Genomic DNA, 21,499 nt, shown 5'->3' with positions numbered 1-21,499 from the left:
TCTTTCTGCATTTGTACACTGTGAGTTCTGAGTATATTGTTTCTGTCGGGTCTGCTGGCCCTTTTGCGTTCTTCATTTTCTAAACAGTGTTGATTCTGAACATTTTTGGCTTAGCACGCTTGCATGGAAAATACCTACTGTTTAAACACACACACTATCTTCCTGCACAGCACTTAAATCCTTATTACGCAGAGGTTTTCTTGGCATCGTCTCTTCTGTATCTTAATGGACGTCGCCGTGCTGTCCCCGGCAAGTAGAGCTGTAGCTGGTTCACATAAGGACGTTGTCACCTTCCTTTTTACAGTTTATATCATGTATTAGGCCACAGGAAGCCTGATGTATGAGCTTCATTGAAGTGTTTTCACCTTGCATGTCAGTATAACCTTCACCCTTCTGTAACGTTTTGCTCACCACTGCTCATGGCAGCACACATAAAGCTGCCACAGCTTTACACCACCTGACCTTAAACGTACTTTCAGAAACACAAAAACACATTAAAATGCAGCTACATACGCTTGCACATTGAGACACACACACACAAAATCCACCCTTGCTCGAGGCCTCTTTTCCCAGTTTCATTTATAACAATGCTGATCTTTTCTCAGAATAACATTAATCATAAAACAAGTCGGTTGGCATGACTTGTATATACATTTCACATTTGGATTAGGGCTCCAGTGAGTGCATCCAATTAACTCTTTTGGGTCTATTGCCCTTCCCTTGTTGGGTGTGCTGTGCGTCATTTTTACTCATGCACGTCTGGTTTCATATTTCCTCCCCATTAAGCCTGCTATGCTCTCCTCTATGTTGTGATAGAAGCTAATGACTCACTGGAAATCTGCCTGGTGTTTATCAAATGTCTCAATGCAGGGCTGGTGGTCTGGAGTCAGTCTGGCCTTTTTACATTATCACGAAGTATTAGATAAGCAGCCAAAACCAAGTGATGACACCGTCGTATATAAAGAAGTAATAATAAAGTGAAGTACCCTGCAATGATATCTTGACTATATCACTCTGCTCTTTGCACTGTGGAAAATTATACTCTCAGAGGGGAAATGTGTAAAATTACCTCGGGCTGTCATCCGTTGGTGAACTGATAAGAATGTATTAAGTAATTGCATGTGTTGGAGTTGTAGTGAAATTGCACACATAATGCTTATAAATTTCTGCACGCAATTTCTGGAGATGGCGTTTCAGCAAGTAACTCATTCAGAGTGTTTACATACCTTACCGTCCTCTCAGATTTTCGTTCCAGAGATTATTAGGCCGCTTGGCTAAGACTGACTAGAGACCTGTTGGTGACCTTCTGGCCAGCTGCTTGGTAAAAGTGAGAATTTCCTGTCCAGTTGTCAGGGGTTGTGACCCGCTCGTAACTACTGATCCCAGACTGGTTGACAAGCAGTTGCTGGCTGTAGCTGGGTTAAGCACATTAATGTCTTTTCTGTGGTTTTGTGTTGGTTTTCCATTCAGCTGTAGTGAAGCTGCCAAAATCTATGATTGTACTGCAGAATATACTGAAAGATATACTGACATATTTTAAGTGTTCTTAAAATTTCATGTCTGTTTTACCATACCTTTGGATTTTACTAAATAAGATAAAGATTTAGTAGAAAAACATTCACATTATTTTATGCACTCTATGACTTTGTGGAGATTGGGGAAAATGTTCTTTTGGTTTGTTTTTCCAGCAGAGCTCCTCCTTCATCAAAGTTCAGTCCTGTTCTTTAAAACTAATGGGATCTTTCCGATAATCCATGACAGAAACACTTCTTCCAACAACATGTGCACATCAACTATTTTCACTTTCACTTTATGCTGAACAGAATGCCCCACAGAAGCTGATTAGTCATGCTGCATTGTTTACACGAACGATGTCAGATGAATGCTTGTGTGTCATCCAGTAGAACCGTAGCCAAAAGCAAAGGGATTTTTCCAGGAATACTGTACCATGTCCTGCTTACCTCCTCTCCCCTTTCCCGCCTTCATTTAAGGCTCCCCCCGCACTCCTACCACCACCCCTTCCCTGGCACAGTGCCAGTCTTCCTTTGAATTCCGTGCATCTGGTCATTTTTGGGAAACGCCCACGGCAGAGCTGTCGAGTGAACCACAGGAAACAAAGCCTCTTGGTTTCCGCAGCAGCTTGAAGAAGGCCAGTAGTGACCCTCGGGGTGGGGTCAGGCAGTAGAGTGGGAAGGTTCTGGACTTTCTAGGAATTGTTTTTCAATGGGAACGTTGCGTAGGTCTTTAATGTTTTTCTGTTTCTCTTCAGAAGAATGATATCTCCATGGATTCTAATAGAATTAAACTATGTTGCATAAAAGCTTGCTTTGATATCTGTTCAGACTTGCTAAGTAGGAATTTGACTGATTCAGTTAAATGAAGGATAAAAATAACACTAAAACCTTCGAGCTGTGTCCCTAAGCCACAGTGTGATCATGCAATGGTTTTCTTTTACTAGACTAAATCCTTTGAACAGGGTTGTAACTACTTAACACCTTCAGGGGCATGATACACCCTCAGCTGTCTTCCTCTTCCTCTATTTTCGCCGTGTGAATGACTCACTTATACTCTCAATTTAGAAAGTTAATCAACAAGAATCAAACGAAGACCTGAAGAAAAAGAATAGCAGCAGATGGCTACTGCCTTGTTTTTTAAAAATGCTTACAGACCTGGCTGCAGAAGTTTGTTGCTTTTTTTCAGTGTAGGCTTTCAAGTGTCTGTCCAAGTAGCCAATTTTGGTTTCATTGTGATGAACAGCTTGTAAATCAGAGTTTTCCATCACTGTGAAGAACACTCAGTGCCACCTTGCTGCGTGGCCTACTCAAGGGTCTAATAGTTTGCAAAGGAGGTTACAAAAATAGGAATGTTGGTGGAAATCTATGTATTTCCTCTCTGTTGTCCTCATGTTCTCATTTTGAATAAAAAAAACCCTTTTTCTTACAGCAGTATTATTAATAGAGGAACAGAGACAAACACACTTGCTCTTTTTTTCCCCTCTGCATGAAATATTTGGCTGCATATCACCTCTCTGTGACGCCAGTCTCACTGATTCAGACCAGAACACTTCCATCACCATCAAGGCAAAACGCTCTTAGAGTCTTCAAGGTCTGCTTCAATGGAATGAGACACAGTGCTGACATTTATTTACATGCAGGATGTAGTACAGCTCTCCAGTTACTTAATGTTAAATTGCCTTCATAAACTAACCTCTGCCAGTTCATGGGTAAAGGCTGAAAGTTCATGTCAGCCAGTTCTCAAGAGTTTCTAGTGTTGTCTGTAGGGCCACAGGTCAACTTCTTTAGTTTCAAGAGTCAAGTCTCAGTTCCCAGCTTTTAATTCTTAATGGTTGAACCAATTAATATTGATGATTTAGCTGACCAGTGTCTGTGTAATGGTACTCTCCTGTGTTTCCATTCCCTGTTGACTAATTTCAGTAAATTTTAGAAAACGAGAAACCCTTTTTTGTCATAATAATACCAAATATTACATAATATGAGCAAAAATATCATTCTCTCTTACTAAAAGTATTAAGTACACATGTAAAGCTAGCGGGCATTTTTATTACAGTTTAATCAGAATAGTTTGTTTTTTTAATGGAACAAAATATTTTTTTCATGCTTATATTTGATATTCCTCTCAGCCCAATGCGACATTAAATAGCATGGATGTTGTTCTTTTTGTATTATGTTTTACCGACAACATTTCATTTATCATCATATATGACACAAAAAATAATAAAATATTATTGACCAATAATGGCTGACTGACAGTCACGTGAAATTCTTGATAGATGATTAACCATCTATGTAAATTTGCAAATAAAATGACAAAGGTCCCACCGATGGCCTGATCAGACACTGAGTCTGTAGGATTTTCTTTTAAAGCTATTACTGATATTTGACAATTTTAGAGAATATGATTTTCAATATATATCAGATTTCTTTTTTCCAAAGGCACAATTGTTTCTTTTGTTGTTGTTGTGTGTATGCTCGACTTTGCTTGTTTGTGTCATTCCAAGCATGTACAATGCTAACAGGGAACTTCCACAGTGCCCTCTGGTGGACAAACTATGCTACATCAACACTCGTAACATGGTTGAATCTTTCTCATCTTTCTTTTTTTAAATTTTTATTTATCGGTCGTTTTAAATATCAAAACTGATAGATTAACATGTAGCTTAAATCAGTCTCGTGATAAACCAATCAGAAATCCAGTAATGCATATACTCTTATATATTGTACATATATTTATTACTCTCAGATTTAGGCATTCTTATATTTTTGCTTGTTTTATGTTATTGTATTTTGCACACCTCTGTTGCTTGTGAAGCTCGCACACAAGAATTTCACTCGCATGTACTGTACCAGTGTACCTGCACATGTGATGTGACAATAAAAGTGATTTGATTTGATTTGATTTGAGACTACTAATCATCCCTGCTTTTCTGGAGAAAATGTGGACGCTATGTGTGATAAACACACTAAATAAACAGTTTGTAACATATCTTTGTAATAGGGCTGCCACGACTAGTCAACTAGTCACGATTACGTCGACTATCAAAATCGTCTACGACTAATTTAATAGTCGACGCGCCGTTTGAAGCTTTGTAAGATCCTAAAAGACGCAGACAGTGACACGACGAAGACTGTCCAAATTCGAAGACTCCGACAAATCTGCCATTCGTTTCCCCAGGTTTGAAGGATGGGTCGGGTGTATACTTCGTGGCCCAAACTATCCCAGAATTCATAGCGCGGCCCTGCTCAGTTTTCAACAATGGTGGCAGCTAGTTAGTTTTAATATTACTCTTATTATTCTTTCTGGGTCACAAAATAAACGTTTAACATATTTTCAGGCGAGAATGTAGCTGTGTAAACCTCAAATATCTGCTCAGTTTATCAAGACGCCACATATTTTTAAAAGCGCTCCGACGTTTTCGGAGACGTCTGTTACCCACCAGCTCAATAGCTAGCCAGGGTTCAAGGCTCACTAGAGCCCGTGAGAACACCAGACTCCCGGCAAATTGTTTTCAAACCCACCGCCGCCTTTCGCTACTCAGGTTAAACATGATATATAAGTCACTTAGATAACTTAAAAATGTTATTGTTTGGCTTTTTTCAGTATTTTATTTGTTCCTGAGTAAATCGGTTTGGCTGAAAATAAAGTTATAGTTTGTACACAGCTGAATAAACGTCAAGCAGGCAACTGATTATCAGAAGTGTGAGATGCTCGAGAATATACTCCGGTGTCCTGTTATATTTTAGATAGCAAGGAGCAGACGGCTGAGTTTATTAAACTCCATCGAAACAATCTGCAAATTTCATTAAAATTTAATAAACTATCATCTTGTCTTTATTTTTAGTTAGCACATACCTGAAACACTTAAAGCTGTAAGCTAATGTTATATAAGAGCAGATGCATGCTGGTGCAATAAGCTGTACGTTTTACGTCCAATGGATGCATGATCTGATTAGTCGACTAATCGCAAAAATAATCGGTGAATAGTCGACTATCAAAATAATCGTTTGTGGCAGCCCTACTTTGTAACATATCTTTTGGTCACCTGGATAAAATGTAGGACCAAAAAGACATTGTCAGTATATTTAAATGGCTTTAAATTAAAAGGTTTTTAGAGTGAAAAGACAAAAACGATGCTCCTTATGTATGAAATGCAAACAGTTCCACACTTCTATATAAAGACAAATGAATATTTTTCGTGCTGCTTCCTCTTATTTTCCCTTGTATCCTCTCTTTAGCCACTTTCTTCGTTGGCCGATTTCCTGTCTTCCTCTGTGTTCTGTACAGTAGATCTTTCCACAGTTGCTCAGAGTTTGTGCCCAGTTGAACCAAAGACTGTTAATCTGGTAATCCACAATCAATATCGGCCTCAACTCTTTTCCTTCAGATAAAAGTGACCTATCTGATAATTGTATTTGCTTCACCATGTCTGAAAAAGAGGTGCCCTTTCTCTCTGTGCTTTCCTTTGGTCCATGAGATTCTTCTGCTGGTATAGATTTAGTCTGGAGAAAGGAAAAAAAGTGACATTTACACCATATTATTTAAATATGATCTGCAAAGTGTTATCAATAATTCAATTTCCTGTGTCTGATTTACGCAAACACAGATTCCATTGTAACTTACAATATGTGACATACAGATGTGGCTGAATTAATTTTTATTATATACTGCATTGTGAATTCGTTTTTTGGTTTTGTTTTACAGCTGAAATCACTTATCTTGAGTGTGTTACTGCACTAGACATTTGTAATTAGGCTATTATTTTTTGAGAAGGAGACATCAGCCTCGTGGGTTTTTGTGTAACGCTCTGAAGTGGAACAGATGAAATGCAAAACTAAACTCATCAAAGTCAGGGGTCTATTTTCAGATGTGGAAATTGCCCAAATGTAATTGTTTTCAGTCCAGTAATTTCATGTTGTACTTTTTGGCAGCAGTTTTCTTCAGTTCTCATGGCAGGTAATTTAAACGAAACCCAAGCTGATTTGCTAATTGAGTGAAAAATGAGGCTCCTGAACTTGTGGCCTCAGCGTCATCGAGATACTCTCGAGAACTTTCAGTCTGTTGCTGTTCATTCTTGTGGACGTGTGTGTGACAAAAAAGACGTAGGACTTCATAAGCACTGCGTTTAATCTTGTTTGCAGATGTGATTGGAGCTGCGGTTGCTTGTGATCAGGCAAACGCTCTCCGAATTGACCGAATGCTCTTTTTGTGATGTTTTTGGTCACGGTCAATCAAAAGAGATTTAATGCTGCACAGGAAGCGGGTTTCACTGGAGTCTTTCACTTGGCACGATAATTACTCATTGTGTAGTCAGAGGGTGCGAGATGACAGACAAGTATTTCAGGATGGTGTGTAATCAATGTTAAAACGAAAAAACTAAATTATATGTTGAATTTTGAATTTCAGCAACTCATTTAAAAGAAGTTGAGATAAATCGGCAAAAGATGAGCGATAACAAGAGCAAAAATACCAAAGACAAGATGATCCATCTGACCTGTAATCACAACACTGTTAAAAAGTCAACATTCACAGTGTTTAAATAGTGCCTGAGTGTACATGAAATTGGTAGTTATACATCTGTGAAGGCACCATTAAAGCTGAATGAAGTATATAGTTTCAGGAGCAACATATCTTCCAATGCAACATTTTTTTTCAGGGAAAATGCTTATTTCAGCAAGCCCACACTCTACATGTACTACAGCAGGATGGATCGGAGATAAACAAGCATGCATGTAAACAGGACTTCAAGTAGTCCAGAAACAGTTTGTAAATTATACAACAAACACGTGGGACTCAGGGGAGCATATTTAGCAGGATTGGGGGAATATTTTACACTCAAAACTGTCTTCAGTCCCTAAAAACTAATGATGTGTTAAAAAGAGATTATGAAGTTACATTGCTTTGTCCCAGGATTATTTTAAGTGCTGTGAAATACCAAATAAGACCTATAATTAAAGAAAGTAAAATATATATATAAACATATTTTTAAATTGGTTTCTAAAACTTTATGCACTGTCCTTATCTTGTCTTTTTTTGTTTTTATTTGCATTTTCTGCAACAGAAATTACCTAGTCTATAGTTAAAACATAGCTCAGATATACTTTTTAGATTCTGAATAGATACACGTGTGAAGTCATTTATTGAACATAACCGGTTTTTGAATTAAATCGGCTAAATTGGGAAGCGAAAGCATCCGTGTGAAGACACAGTATTCCAGGAGGTAGCTCCTTGTGCAGCCAGTAGGGGGAATCGACTGCTCGCGCTGGCGCCATCCCCGCTCGTCTCCACTCCTATTCCCTGCGTTCTCCCAGGTTGTGGAAACGCTGCAGCCCGCTGGTCTGTGTCTGGATCGCTCTCTTGCACAGATCTGCTCAAGACCCTCCCACCAGCTGGGCTGGAGAAGGAGGAGGGCAGTTTGCTCCGCTCGCAACCTCGGACGAGCCCCCTTTACCACCCTGTCAGTGTGGAGTAGAAGGAAAGCGAGATAGAGAGACAGAGAGAGAGAGCGAGAGAGAGAGAGGCTGAGAGACTGTGTAATAGAGAAAGCGCACGCGAGAGAGAGAGAGAGAGAGAGAGAGAGAGCAGCTGTGTGACAGAGAGAAAGAGAATGAGGCAGGGTGCTTAGAGGAGTGAGAGAGCCAAGGAAGAAATAAGGAACACATTTTACAAGAGCAGAAAGAGGGAGGATCGCAGACGAGGGACTCCTTCTCCACTGGGCACCCGGGACACTGTCACTGTGGGGGCTTTTTTCACTCGTCTACTAGCTGGAACTCAGTGGATTGAATAACCAACCGGTGGATATTTTTTTTTAAAAAATTATATGCTTGTGTCACATCATTTAGAAACTGGGATCTTTTCTCTGTTATCTGTCCTCCCGCTGGCTCAACCGTTACGGACTGAAATTGCTTTGCGTGTCTGTGTTCAGCTCTCGTGTTGTGACTCTGCTCCTTGCACAAAGTGCATCTGACGGCGCTGAGGATATCTCCCCTCTGTCAAACAGGACAGCACGCAGCCATCGTCGAATCAGACAGAGGCAAGAGAGAAAGTGTGTGTGTGTGCGCGTATATGTAAGAGAGGGAAAGAGAGAGCGAGAGGGGCAGCTAGAGAGAGAGTCAGATTCACAGTGTTTGAGAGAGAGGGAGACAGACAGATTAAAGCCCAGGCAAAAGACTGGAGTGAAACAGCTTAAATAGAGAAGTGAACGTATACGTCCTTTCCCGTTTTCCTTACCATTCCTTTCCTCCTCCTCTCCTCCTCCTCCTCTTCTCCCATTTTCCAACATTTATTGGACTGCCAGAGCTACTGCCACCTGCACCTCCTCGCGTCTTCTCTTTCCTCTTCTTCCTCTACCTCACCCTTATTAGGCGTTAATATCCGACAGCAGCCTCTGTAAAACACGCCTGTCTTGCTTCTAGCACTTGTGGAAATATTTGCATTGATCCAAGAGTGTGAGACTGAGTGAGCATCTGCCTTGGTACTGATTCCCTGGACCGGTAAGACACAGTTCGTCAGGAGCTTCCTCATCAGAGGCAGACCTTCTCCCAGCCACTGTCCGACACGCAAACCCTGCTTTCTCCCTGGAGGGATCAGCGAGTGACACAGCGGTGCGGATAGCAAAGACAGGAATTGCACAGTCCCTTCATTGCCTCTATCCCATTGCTAGCTACTTGGCAGCTCCCGCCCCCGTGTCACCATTCCCTGCCTCAGTGCTAAGGATTCCAGCTACATGGGCAAGCGATTGGAGCAGCAGCCAATGTACCCTCAGTACACCTACTACTACCCCCACTATCTCCAGACCAAGGTATGCTGCTCTTCTGCTCTTCTTTCATTTCACAAGCCCACTCATTTACTCCTACACTCTTGTCCTGTTTCCCTCCCACTCTTCCTCATCCACAGTAACCCTCCCTCCCTTCTTCACCCCCCCCCCCCCCCGTTCTCATCTCTGAGTGGAGATGGGATTTGGTGGATAGTTGGCCTTGGCTGCGATGGTTGTGATGGCAAGAACCTCATTGGAGTTCGGATGTTTATGCCGCTCCGTGTGTGTGTGTGTCTGTATGTATGTGTGCATATATGTCACAGAGTGAATGATCAAGGATTAGGGATCAAGGCTGGAGGCTTTGGTCTACTCTCCTGCCTAGCAGAGCGTAACCAGGAGCTGTCCAGTAACCTCCATCTATACTTAATCTGCCTACTGCTGAGCTCCTAAAGAGATGCTGTGAAGCGTAACATGTTAAATAATATGTTTAGCAGATTCAGGGGAATTTTATGAAGCCGAATCTCTTATTGTGCCACTATAGATTAAGCAAATGAAAGATTCTAAACATTTATTAATTGCCTGCAAACTAAATGTAGCTCACTTTAAATTCACTAAACAGCATAAATGTCTCATTGCAGATTTCTGCAAAGATGAGAAAAATGGGTTATGAACCCTTTTATTCTATGGCAGTGTTACGGCTGTGACACAGAGCAGGCATGAGGACGGCCGCCTGTGTTTGTTCCAGTTATAGTATGCATCAGTGCCTCTGGGATGGACGCCCAGGCTTGGGCCCTGATGGCTGCCAGGACACTGGCTGGGCACACTACCCAGACATCATCAAGGGATTAAAATGGAAGCCTTTTGGGGATTACTCTATTTGTTTTTCTACCATATGTGTAACACTAATTTTTGTCCATTATTGCGACAGTGTGATGCACATCGGTGAAAGAGCTGCAGGTGTGCAGTTGAACTTTCAATAGAATTGCTTTGCATTTCATTTGGTTATTAAACCATGAATGTATCTGATATGATTATTATAAAGAAAACACAGATATTTTATTTTTAACTATTTATTTTTCATGTGGCAATCGAATATGATTGATATGATGGATTTATGACTTTTTTAAACTACCAACCCAAATGTGTCCCCCGATTCTCAGAGTACTTGAAGTTGCCAATGAAATATTTAGCATATTTAATATTTTCTTCAGCCTTGATTACTGACTTTTTAATGTTATCAAGACATGGATTACTGCTTCACAGTTGCACTACAGAGCGCAATGGCAGTTTAAATATTTGGGTAATGACACCTCTTTATAATTGTGGGTGTGTACACCGCCACAATGGATTTTAAATCGATTCAAGGTGTTCGCCAATAGAACTGAATCAGCTGTATATAGAAATATTTTGATACATAGTCTTTTAATTTCCGAGGCGCAAAAATGATTGGACAATTTATAGATAAGAAGTTTCAAAGCCATGTGAGCAAATTATACAAATAAAAGATCTGGAGTCAATTCCAAGTGTTGAACTTTGATTTAGGAGTTGTTTTTTGAAACTGTCAATATGGCGTGAAAGTGAAGGAGGTCATCATTAGGCTGAGAAAGCAAAATAAGCCTATCGAAGAGAGAGAAAAAAACTTGAGGTAACCAAAACAACAATCTGGTCACTTTTCTTATAAAGATGCTGGAACACCAAAAAGACTGAAAGATCACAACATCTAGCCAAATCAATACTCTCTAAGTGCTGGGCTTAGTTCAAGAGACACCTTCATTAAAGCAAATTCGGTGGATCTACAAAATGGAACAAACTGATAGTTGTACTCAAGAACAAAAAAGTCACATTAGACTTTGCCAAAAAAATGTCTAAAAGATGCTGCAGAGATCGGAAAGAAAATTTCTTTGGACAGATGAAGCCACGATGAATTTGTACCAGAATAATGGGAAGAGAAAATTGTGGAGAAAAGAAAGAAACGGCTCATGATCGGAAGCATATCACATCATCTGTCAAATGGATTGGAGGCAGTATTATAGTATGGACATGCATGACTGCCAGTGGAACCGGGCCACTAGTGTTTATTGATGATGTGACAGCTGATAGAAGAAGCTGGATGAATTCTGAAGTGTAGAGAGCTATACTCTCTGTTCAGATTCAGTCAGATGCTGCAAAACTGATCGGACAGTGCTTGACATTGCAAGTGGATAAGCACCCAAAGCATACTGTGAAGAAGCCCAGAGTTTCTCAAGGCAGAGAAATGGGATATTGTTCTTCTTGTCCAAGTCAGTCATCTGATCTCAACACAAAAGAGCACGCTTTTCAGTTATTAAATACAAAGTTGAATGCAGAGAGCTCACAAACAAGCAACAGTAAAGGCCTAGCACAGCTTCTTAAGGGAGGAACCACAGCATTTTGTGATGTCCATGGGTTCCTGAATGAAATGCAAAAGATTTGTATCTGAGTATTAAAAATTGTCCTCATATTTAAAATATGATTGTGATCTCAAAAACAGGTAATGCAGTACTTTTGTTAAACCTCTTTACTCAAACAGAAATTCTATATTGTCATTTTTTATATTTGTATATCTCAGTCTTAGTCTGTCTTTTAACAATGATTGTTATCCCTCATTATTTATTTCATAAGATGTTGGTGTAAAATTTAGGTGTAATTTATGCCTGAGTTCTGGATTTCTGGTCAAACAGAAATCTGGTTAGCATGTTTTGTAAGATCACAGTGACCTTTACTTTTGACCTTTGACCTGAAAAATTCAATCCGCTCTCCGTGAGTCCCACTGGATGTTTGAGGTTAATTTAAAGTGTGGAGTAATAATTTAAGTAAATTTAAAGAAACTGCCCCAAGTGAGCTCGTGTCTGTAAGAGTGGATGGACCATAGCAGCCGCCAGTGTAAAAGCATAAAAATATATTTTATTTTTGTGGTCTTTTCAAGCGATAGCTGTTTTTTGGCATTCTTTCAAACGCTCAGCTGGAAGAATCAATGTGCCACTTTCACCCCATTTATTTCAAGGAAATAAAAAGAGAAATAAAATGTGTTTAAGAAATGTATGCAAGGAAAAATTATAAAGTTTAAAAAAGGCAAAATACCAGTGATGCTTTCATCCTTTTCCATGCTGAACTGCATTGTGAACCATTGCACCTCCAGCTGGGAGGACCTGACTGCGGCCCCACCTGGCAGTCCACTAGCTTTCCCCCTGATTTATAGTTTAATACATTTGTACTGCTGCCATATGGCTTCCCTCTCCCTCACGCCACCCTCCCCTACCCCTTCCATCATCCCCCTCTTCCTCCCTCCCCTTTCTCATATCTCAGAGTTGCTCATCTTGGGAGCCTCTCAATCAAAGCATGCCCCTCAATTCCCTGTCCGTTCATCCCTCCCTCCTTCCTACTTTTCTTTTCCCTTCTTTCGGTCTTCCCTACTTCTCCTCCTTTGTTGCAACAGGGCCCCTTTGCTCCATCGCCTGTGTTGCAGTTCACTCCCAAGGTCAGCACAGATCTGATCTTGCCACCGTCAGCGATTGATGCATCCTTGAGCGAGCTGCTAGGGTTCTGTGTCGTGCAAACGAGACCAAAAGTGGAGTGTGCGGAGCAACGGAAGGGCGCATTTCCGCGTATAACTAAGCAGCTGACGTTCATATTCATTTTCACGGTTAGTTAGTGTGGCTAGTGGCCTTTAGGGCGCGTATGACAGAGCCACAGATGGGGTCAATAGGAGAAAGGAAGCCTGGGAGAGAGGCCAGAGCGTTCGGCAGTGTGGCCAAGAGGGCTGTGGAGAGCTATCTCACGCTCTCATTAATGATCATTGATAGCTCGATTACAGAGAGGGGAGAGGGGCCTCGGCTGGCAAGTTCACACCACTTGACAAAATCACATGACACTCTCTTTGGCCAAGCATTTGCACGCACAGTACATACAAATTCCTTGCAAGCTTCTCTTTATGGATACACAGTAGTCTTCGTTCACTCCCTAATCATACAAGTCTGTGTAATCAATAAATAGCCTCAGTCTCCCAACAGACCATGCAGTTTGGGGGAGGCAGAACTCTCAGAAAATTGTTACCATTCTTTCTGTCACCTCTGTTATATGACTCATTCGAGTTTATGCATAGAATCTTTATAGGACATCTGTGTTCACTTGCAACTAATAGAAATATTGTGACAAAAGGAACAAACACTAGCATCACAGCACACCAGGAAAAAGTGAGGCGCCTCCTAAATTTCGGGTCCCCTTGTCCTCTTTGTATGTGTGTATTATATTTTAATTTAATGGAGTTCTTTGATGCTGTCCAGCATGTGCTAGTCAGCCCAGATTAGAATGTGAAAGTCAGAGAATGAGATGAAACAATAACATTTGGCTTTCTATTGATTAGTGCAGTGGGGCGTAGCATGTGCTTCTCTTTAGCTGAATTATTGATTCCTGAAAGAGGACTTGTGTGTCTGTGTGTGCACATTAGTGTGTGTGTGTGGCTTTTATATGAGGTTATGGCTAGGGGGAGCTGGCAGGATGTAGCTTTGATGAAAGGATCCTCTAAAGGCCCTATTTCTGTCTATTCCCCAGATGATCAGTCCATGGAGTCATTTGCTGAAATTCAGCCTTTATTCAGCCTGTGTCTTTCCATGTGAGCGTGATCCTTAGTGCTGTTCACAGCTTGCTGTGCATTCAACTTTAATGATAGGTAATAGATGTGCATCACAAATGAGAAAATTACAGTAAAATGCCTCGCCCAGGACCCAGCCTGGCCCCTCCCCTCACCCACGAGAACAATTACTGCACACAGATCAATTATTGTTGTTTCATGATGGTGTTTAGGGAAGAATACGATTTTCAACCAAATGTGCACACTAAGTGCCTGTTAGTTATATCTCAGTCTCACTCAGTGACAGGCATTTTCGGTTCAGTTTCATTATTACGCACGCAACGCACAAAAGGGACTCTCAAATTAGCGATAATTTGCCTTGAATACCGGCAGTAAATTCTGGCTCTGTTGTGACATTTAGTGGACTTTTGCGTTGTTGGACTGACACGGCTGTACCTTTGTGCTGTTACACCATTGACAGGCTAGGTCATTACACGCTTACTGTCAATGATCACGCGCTGTCAGACCGTAACAGACACACACGCTCTGAAACATACACTGTGCCGGGCAGGTCACTTTGTTACAGTACAGAATCTGAGAAGCCGAGAGGAGCAGATTGAAGTAGCAGCGGCTAATGTCTCTGGCCTTAAGTAAACACCAGTCAATGGAGCCCTTTGAGAGGATCTGTGCCTGAGTCTGCCCCTGCCATGGGCACCATTAATACTCTGTCTAATTCTTTATAAATGGAGGAAGCAGCGGAGGGAAAGGTTGTGTTTGTGTGAAAAAGACACAGTGTGGAGAAGTAGATACTGTGAGGAGGGAGGGACGGGCTTTCTATAAGCAAGGGGGAAAGGGTTAGGTTACATTATACAGGTTGATCCATTGTGCTACAGAAATAACAGGGAAGCCATTTAAATCCTTCTCTAATGCCTCAATAGAGGAAAAAGAGAAACATGTGGACAACAAGAAGGGAGGCAGGTTTCCATATACTCTGAGAGCAAGCAAAGTCAAAGAGGGTGAAAGGAAACCTGTTTCCAAAATGTGTTATTAAATCGGCAGTCAGTGCCATAAAATTTAGCACGTGGCTTAGTTTCTTTTGTCTTGTCGACGTGACTCTGTGCCGAAAAGTTTATCTTGCAGTTTTATGCCTGGAAAAGTGCATGTTTTAAATTACATTTATTTAAGCCGAGCTGCGTTTTAAGTCTGGGAGATGATATGTTTTTATTTGTACAAAGAAAGGGGTACGGTAACTCATTTTCCCGCTTGTAAGTCCTGATATGCACTTCATAATTGACTGTCTGAAACAAAATACCTCCCCTGCCTTGATGCAGATTAACCCGTCATGCATTCTCTTTTAGCTTATTCTGAGCTTTTATCAAGAGTTCTGCCTTGCCTTTCTTTTTATTCTTTTATGTTTTCCCGATTTTTACTTCATGGGGTCGTGGAGCTTGCTTTTTTTAGATTATATATAATTTTTTTGGCAGCTTTATAAGATAGGAGCAGTATCACTGACGGGAAGTGTGAGAGAGAGTCAAGGAGTAACATTCAATAAAGGTCTGACCAGTCAGGAGTCAAATCAGGAACTAATAATTAATAAACTAACCTCCTTTGCCTTTATCTGCTTATTCTTAAAGCTTTACCCAGCTTTAAATTTCCGCTGTGTCAATTAATGAAGCAGAAAATGCTGTTTTCTCTCTCTCTGTCTCTCCGTCCTTTGTCTGCATACACACACTCAGAAGCACTCTACAGTGGATGTACTCTGAGCACTTCTCATTTGTCAGATGACAGCCAAGCCCTAACTACACACCCTTACATTAACAATGTGTTTGCTTTACTGCTTCTCACGACCCTTTTATTCAGAACACCACACTGAGCCTGGTGCTGAGTTCTGGCTCTTTGCGTGGTGCCATCCGTGTGTCATTAGAGCTGCTTTAACAGGGTGCTCTCTGAAGAATGATCCACATTTTGTTAGTGGAAGGAATGGAGGAACATAAAGAGGAGAGGAAACATGTTTATAGTCTCCAGAGATGGGAAGTGGAACCTGTTCTGTATTAGCTTTGGAGCACCGAGGGGATTAGAAATGTTGGAGCAATGTTACACGAGTGCATTTACTGCATAGCATGGTTTACAAGCACAAATTGGCAGCGGCATCGGTATGTGCATACAAATCAAGTCGGCTAATAAGTTTGGCACTTATGAAGTCAGGAGTTACAGACAGATATTGTCTGTAGTACAAAGTGCTTAAATGGTCTGGTGCTCAAAGTAAAGGTTCTAAAACCAGGTCATGTATTGCTTCTTCACAATAGGCTAAAATATAAAATGATGTTCTTGGCTTTGGACTTCTTGCCCCGGGGAATCTCGTCTTTGAGCTCTCCTCCCCTGACCATCTGGAGATAACGGGTGACTCTAGTCTGTACTGCAAGATGGAGATACTCCTACCTGCGTGTGGTGAAATGTGGGGCATGTGGGGAGGAAGGTGATGCAGTGAAAACCTGGGTTTTCTGCTTCCCCAGGTGCTGTTGTGAAAAGAGGCAAACAAACACATAAGCTCTTACTGGCATCATTAGTGCATGAACAAAATGCGAACCACAGGTGGTCAGTGGTACGTGTGCACACGCAACGAGGATTACATTTACAAAGATTTTTCCTGTTCATCAAAATGATTTGTCTTAGGATTCGGAGCTCTTCCTTATAAGGAACTGAAATGAAACACATTTTTGTTGGAGTGGGCTTTCTGTGTTTTCTACAGAGACAGAGGCATGCAGAGCCAACAAAAAGTGAGACGGAGAGGAGCAGAAAAGATATTCGCTTAGTTTTAGAGCCGTATGAAACAAGACACATGATGTGCCACTCAAACCCACCAGTGGGGTTTACAAATATACCTGCTTTTCTCCCTCTTGTTTCTTTACTAGTGATTCCTTCTGTAGCATGCTTTCTGCCTGGAGCTGTCTAGTCTGGCCCAGTGTTTTACTCTCTTGCTTTTCTGGCAAGGGCCTTGCCTGGCATTTTCATGCTCTGTTTTCAGTCGCTCGTTTTGCATCTGAGCATGGTGGGGTACTTTTTTTTTCTCATTTGCTTTTTACTCTTTTCATCTTTGTTTATATATCCCCTCACTTATTCTCAAATCACTCTTTCTTGCTCCTTTTTATTTGCCAAGGCTCCCCTCATCTTTAAATTCTCTTTCATGTTGTCTTTATAATTACTCTTTTTCCATCCTTCCTCGCTTTTGCGTGCCTCTTACTTTATTTCCGGAAGCTTCTTTTGTCTGCTCAGCCTGGTGTCCTGCCATCTGTGCAGGGTGACATGAATGGCTGAAGAAACATCTTAGGCAGACCTCTTTTAATATACACAGAAGAATGAGTGAGGTTTAATAAAAATGACAATACAAGTAATGATAATTGTCCTGTGATCACTGCAAACATAACATATATATACACATATCAGTACATTCTACCCAGAAGGAATCCGTTTAGTTCGTTTTTAGTTTTTTGGTCTGGATGTTTTTCTACAGTATCCTGACAGCGGTTCTACATAGAACTGGTATTTTTTTTATGCTAAATGGAAATACTCAGTATATAAATCAACATTTCACAATGGGAGCTACATGTTCAGATGAAAGCAGAGGCCACATGTGAGATGTCGCAAACATTTTTATTAAAACAAACTGTGCTCAGCATAACATGCAAAGACATGATTTCCCTTCCTGTTTGGAAATACACAACAGCAAAACACCCCTCCATACACAGGAAGAACACGCAAGCTTACCACAGAAAGGCCCCAGCTGACCAGCAGGTTTGAATCCAGACTATTCTTGCTTTAAAAGCTTTTTTTTTTGACTGTTGCAAGTGGTTGCCTGCTGTATATCACCGTAGTTTCTCTTCGTAAGACACAGCAATGGTTAAATTAGGATTACGACGCATCGTTTTGTGGCAGAAGATTTGTGAACTGCGAGCTGCTCGGAGCCGCAGCACAAAGTTTAACACAAACTTTAAACTGCAGTTTATGATGCTGGTTAACTCTTATCCCCCGTAAAGACATTTGACGACCTCCCCGTACCCATAATGATGAGTCTTGACACCTCGGGATATATAAATAAAGGTGTGATTTGATGACCGCTAGAATAGTTTCTGGGGTTTTCTGAGGGCAGTTGTATAGGCAGAGAACACCCTCACTAACTTCTGATGCAAACCCAGTCATTTTGCTGTAAAAGGAGGCCTGAAATATGACAGAAACCACTTGGTTCAGAAAAGAGCTTCAAGGGTTACTCCTAGTAGGCTTTAAAGGGGTAAAGAGTTAAGAGATAGTGTAAGGGACCTTCCACTCTTGGATACAACCTTCCAATGACATTCACAATTGATCATTACGATCTTAATTCTGGCTTTACAGAAAAAAGTATTTATACAATGCAACATCAGATTGTTAATGTATTGATTACTGATATAAACTATATTGCCTTGTTACATATCTAGATATCTTAAAATGTTCCGATGAACATTATCAGTACTCAAGCCCCTCTTAAAAAGTCAATATGCAGCCCGGCCTTAGCAGCCTGTGTTCTATGAACAACTGATTATTCCATATATATATATTTTAGAGATGTTTCACAGCATGTTTGACCAAACTGTGAGCAACTACAGTCGGTACCCTGAAGACGAAGTGAAAATGCATCCATAGAAAAGAGAAAATAGAATCTGCTTTGCCTCCAAGTGAGGTGGAAAGCTGTTAATACCAAAGGGGTGGAAGTGAATATCGGTCAGGCAAAGAAGAGCAAGCTGCTTGTAAAGGATGAAAACCTGGTACTGCAAAAAAGTGAAGCGGAGGAAGTAAAGACGAGAGAGACAGGCAGTGTTACTCGAGTGTAACTGAAGCTTCCTTTGTCTGTATCTTTTGCTGTACCGTCGGCGTGTAAGTTCACGTGACTGCCAGTCGGGTAGGTGGTGTAACGTCAAGGAGTTTGAAGGTTTGGAGAAGTTGAGGAGGTGGTTGCTTGGCATGGTCGCATTCACTGAGTGTGACTCAGGCTCTGTCAGAGTAATTGCTCACGTATTGTTAATGAGTAGTTCCTGCTCACGCTTAAGGAGCAGTGCACCAGAGGATCTCTGTATGGCCCCCTAGTGCAGCAGAACTGCTTTTTCACCTTCTTGACTGAGGGCATCTGAAGGAGGCCCATGACTGCTTTTTATGTTCATACCTAATCAGGCCTAAATGTCTCTTCATTGTCTCTTCAGACAGTAGGAGGCCCTGATCTCTCCTTTCTTAATGAGTTCATAATAAAATTGTCATGAGTGGTGGTGTTGTGAATTTAATATGTTAATCACTTGAAGCCCTCGTACATGTGATGTGCTCTAAAGACTCATGCTGATCCTAAAGTCCAGAGATACTTTAGCCAGAGGCTTGTGGTTTCAGGTTACTACTGAGCTGCAGCCTGTGGTCTCTATCAAACCCAGACATGCTTTGGTAAACTAAAAGCACCTCATCATCATGAAGTCATAACCAAAGTAGAGATTATCTTGTGACCGGTCTGTTAAACTTTATTTTGATCTCACCTACATGCCTGTAAGATGACATGACTTCATCTGACACCTACTAAGTTACTCAAAATGTCCTTTGTGGTAGTTCTTGCTTCCTGAAAGATGACATTTTACCATGTTGACATACATTGAAAACAGTACCAGCTTTCCTTTGTGGCTGGTAAATAAAGACAAGGTTTATTCTATTAAGATGCAAAACAAAAGATTTATTTTCTACTTTTTGTTCCTTTAGAGACAAAAACTGGAATTATCACCAATATATATATTTTTTTCAGTGTGGTATTTCATCTCCCTAATGAGGTCATCGCCTGGCAAGTAAACAAAACTATCTGCCCGTGTACATCCCATTTTAAGGAATTTGCATTTAATTTCCATTGTGGCTGCACAAACCAATGACCTGGTGTCTTCACCAAGATATTTAGATGTGGAAACTGGAGGAAACCCCAGCTACAGACATGCAAATAGTAGTGTAGCCTTTCAGCTGTGATTACAGTAGGAGGCCCTGGTTGCCCCTCTTCTAAACACACATACTGGCTGCCGGCAACATTTACTCTGCGCAGCTGCATTAGTAGTGGCAAGCTCAATGAAAATACCGTGTCACGCATAGCTTGAAAAATGGCTCCGGAAAAAGCCAATTCTGCCATGAATGAGGATAAGCAAATAGGCATGAGGGCTTGAATGGCTGCCAGTTTGAGCTCCTATACAAATAAGAATACGTGCACCAATTTAGCGCAGCAGATGAACCTTGCGAAGCCTTGTCGAGCAAGTGGGGGATTACCAAGAGCAAACAGGCCTTTCTCCCAGCTTTATTTGAGTTAAATGACTCGAGCCACCCTCTTAGATTTTGCCTGAATGGTTTCTTTGGCAGCCCCTTCCACTTCTCCAGCCACTTCTGAGGCCACAACATGTGCACATTAGTCAGCGTATGGAAAAACACTGAGTGGGACAGGTAGGCGGCATGAATTAGATTGCAAGGACTCTGATGCAGAGAGCAAGCTGAGCCAGCAGAGTCGCAAACCAGGATAAATGGAAAGACGAGGAAGGTAGAAAGCCCTTGGCGTGATAGAGTCCAATTGGAGGAGAGATTATTATTCTTCACCAGTAATTAGTAGCACATAAACAGCCATTGGCAACAGAATTAAAAAGTGTCATTATGATATGTGGTCTCCATACAAGATGCCGGTTCTTTGCCTTTTCAGCAGTTAATCATGTCGCCTTACCGACACCCCCTTTTGCACACAATAGAGGGTAAGGGTTCACATTGTAGCAGGTGAATGCCTGAAAATGACAAACCTATTGGACGGTTTGATGCAGCACACTGGTTTCCTCCTGTACAGACTTCACAGAGGCAAACGCTATCTCTTCTATCTCCCCTTTCCCCCTAAATTATTAAGGTCACCTACATTTCTGAGAGAAGGAGTAGGACTGAGTATGTGAGAGCGAGAGAGAGAGTGCATGCAGGAATCAGTGCTTTTATGTGCACTTAAGACAAATCTTTCTTTGTGTCTATATTAATATATTACTGGTGCTAGTTTGGAATAAATTCAAATGCTTGTGTACTTTAAATGCTGATGAATACTGATGTTTTTATCTTTGTGTATTTTTTGTCCTTGGGCTCTTATGAAAATGTTAGAAAACACTGGCTTTGAAAAACAGTTAGTTACTAATTCCCTGTCTGCTTTCTCTCTCTCATTAGCTGTCTTGAGTACCCCGTGGAAGACTTATATCCATTATTTATTTCTAGCCCCCAAAAACAACAGCTGCATGCTTGTGTAACTGCCATATGCTATGCTTCCCCAACATATTGGGAGGAATCATGCTGTATAGGGAGCTTTATATCAACCCATAGAGATCTGTATCAAGCCCTGTGCAGACATGCTGCACTTGTAGTGTTTCCTAAAGCCTCTTTTTTCCAACTTATCAATGCAAAATGCAGTAGAAACTTCCCCAGAACTGTGAAAACTTATACTACATTGGGCAATTAACCACAGTGGCACCTTGCCGAGTATTTTCGGATGCTCCAGCACCACTGGAACCATCAGAGGGAGGGGAAGAAAGAGGGTCACATTAGGATTCAGCCGATAAAGCAATAAACCCTTGTAGGAGCTG

At 41.2% G+C, this 21,499-nt stretch overlaps 1 protein-coding gene across 4 annotated transcripts in view; it reads left to right on the top strand.

The window, feature by feature from the left end:
* The window catches only part of rbms3 (RNA binding motif, single stranded interacting protein), a 297,035-nt gene that overhangs the window by 87,082 nt on the left and 188,454 nt on the right, over positions 1-21,499 (top strand). The window contains exon 1 of one of the 4 annotated variants that reach the window (XM_065470607.1): positions 7,996-9,316. The exons of the other annotated variants lie outside the window; for them this stretch is intronic. Coding sequence (XP_065326679.1) covers positions 9,242-9,316 — 75 coding nt within the window. The 5' untranslated portion in view covers positions 7,996-9,241. Of the gene's footprint in view, positions 1-7,995; positions 9,317-21,499 lie in introns of those variants that run through there. 4 annotated transcript variants of the gene reach the window in all.

This window comes from Pelmatolapia mariae, linkage group LG22 (genome assembly GCF_036321145.2).
Source record: "Pelmatolapia mariae isolate MD_Pm_ZW linkage group LG22, Pm_UMD_F_2, whole genome shotgun sequence".
In the NCBI taxonomy this organism is placed as follows: domain Eukaryota; kingdom Metazoa; phylum Chordata; class Actinopteri; order Cichliformes; family Cichlidae; genus Pelmatolapia; species Pelmatolapia mariae.
This window is presented reverse-complemented; position numbering and strand designations above follow the sequence as displayed.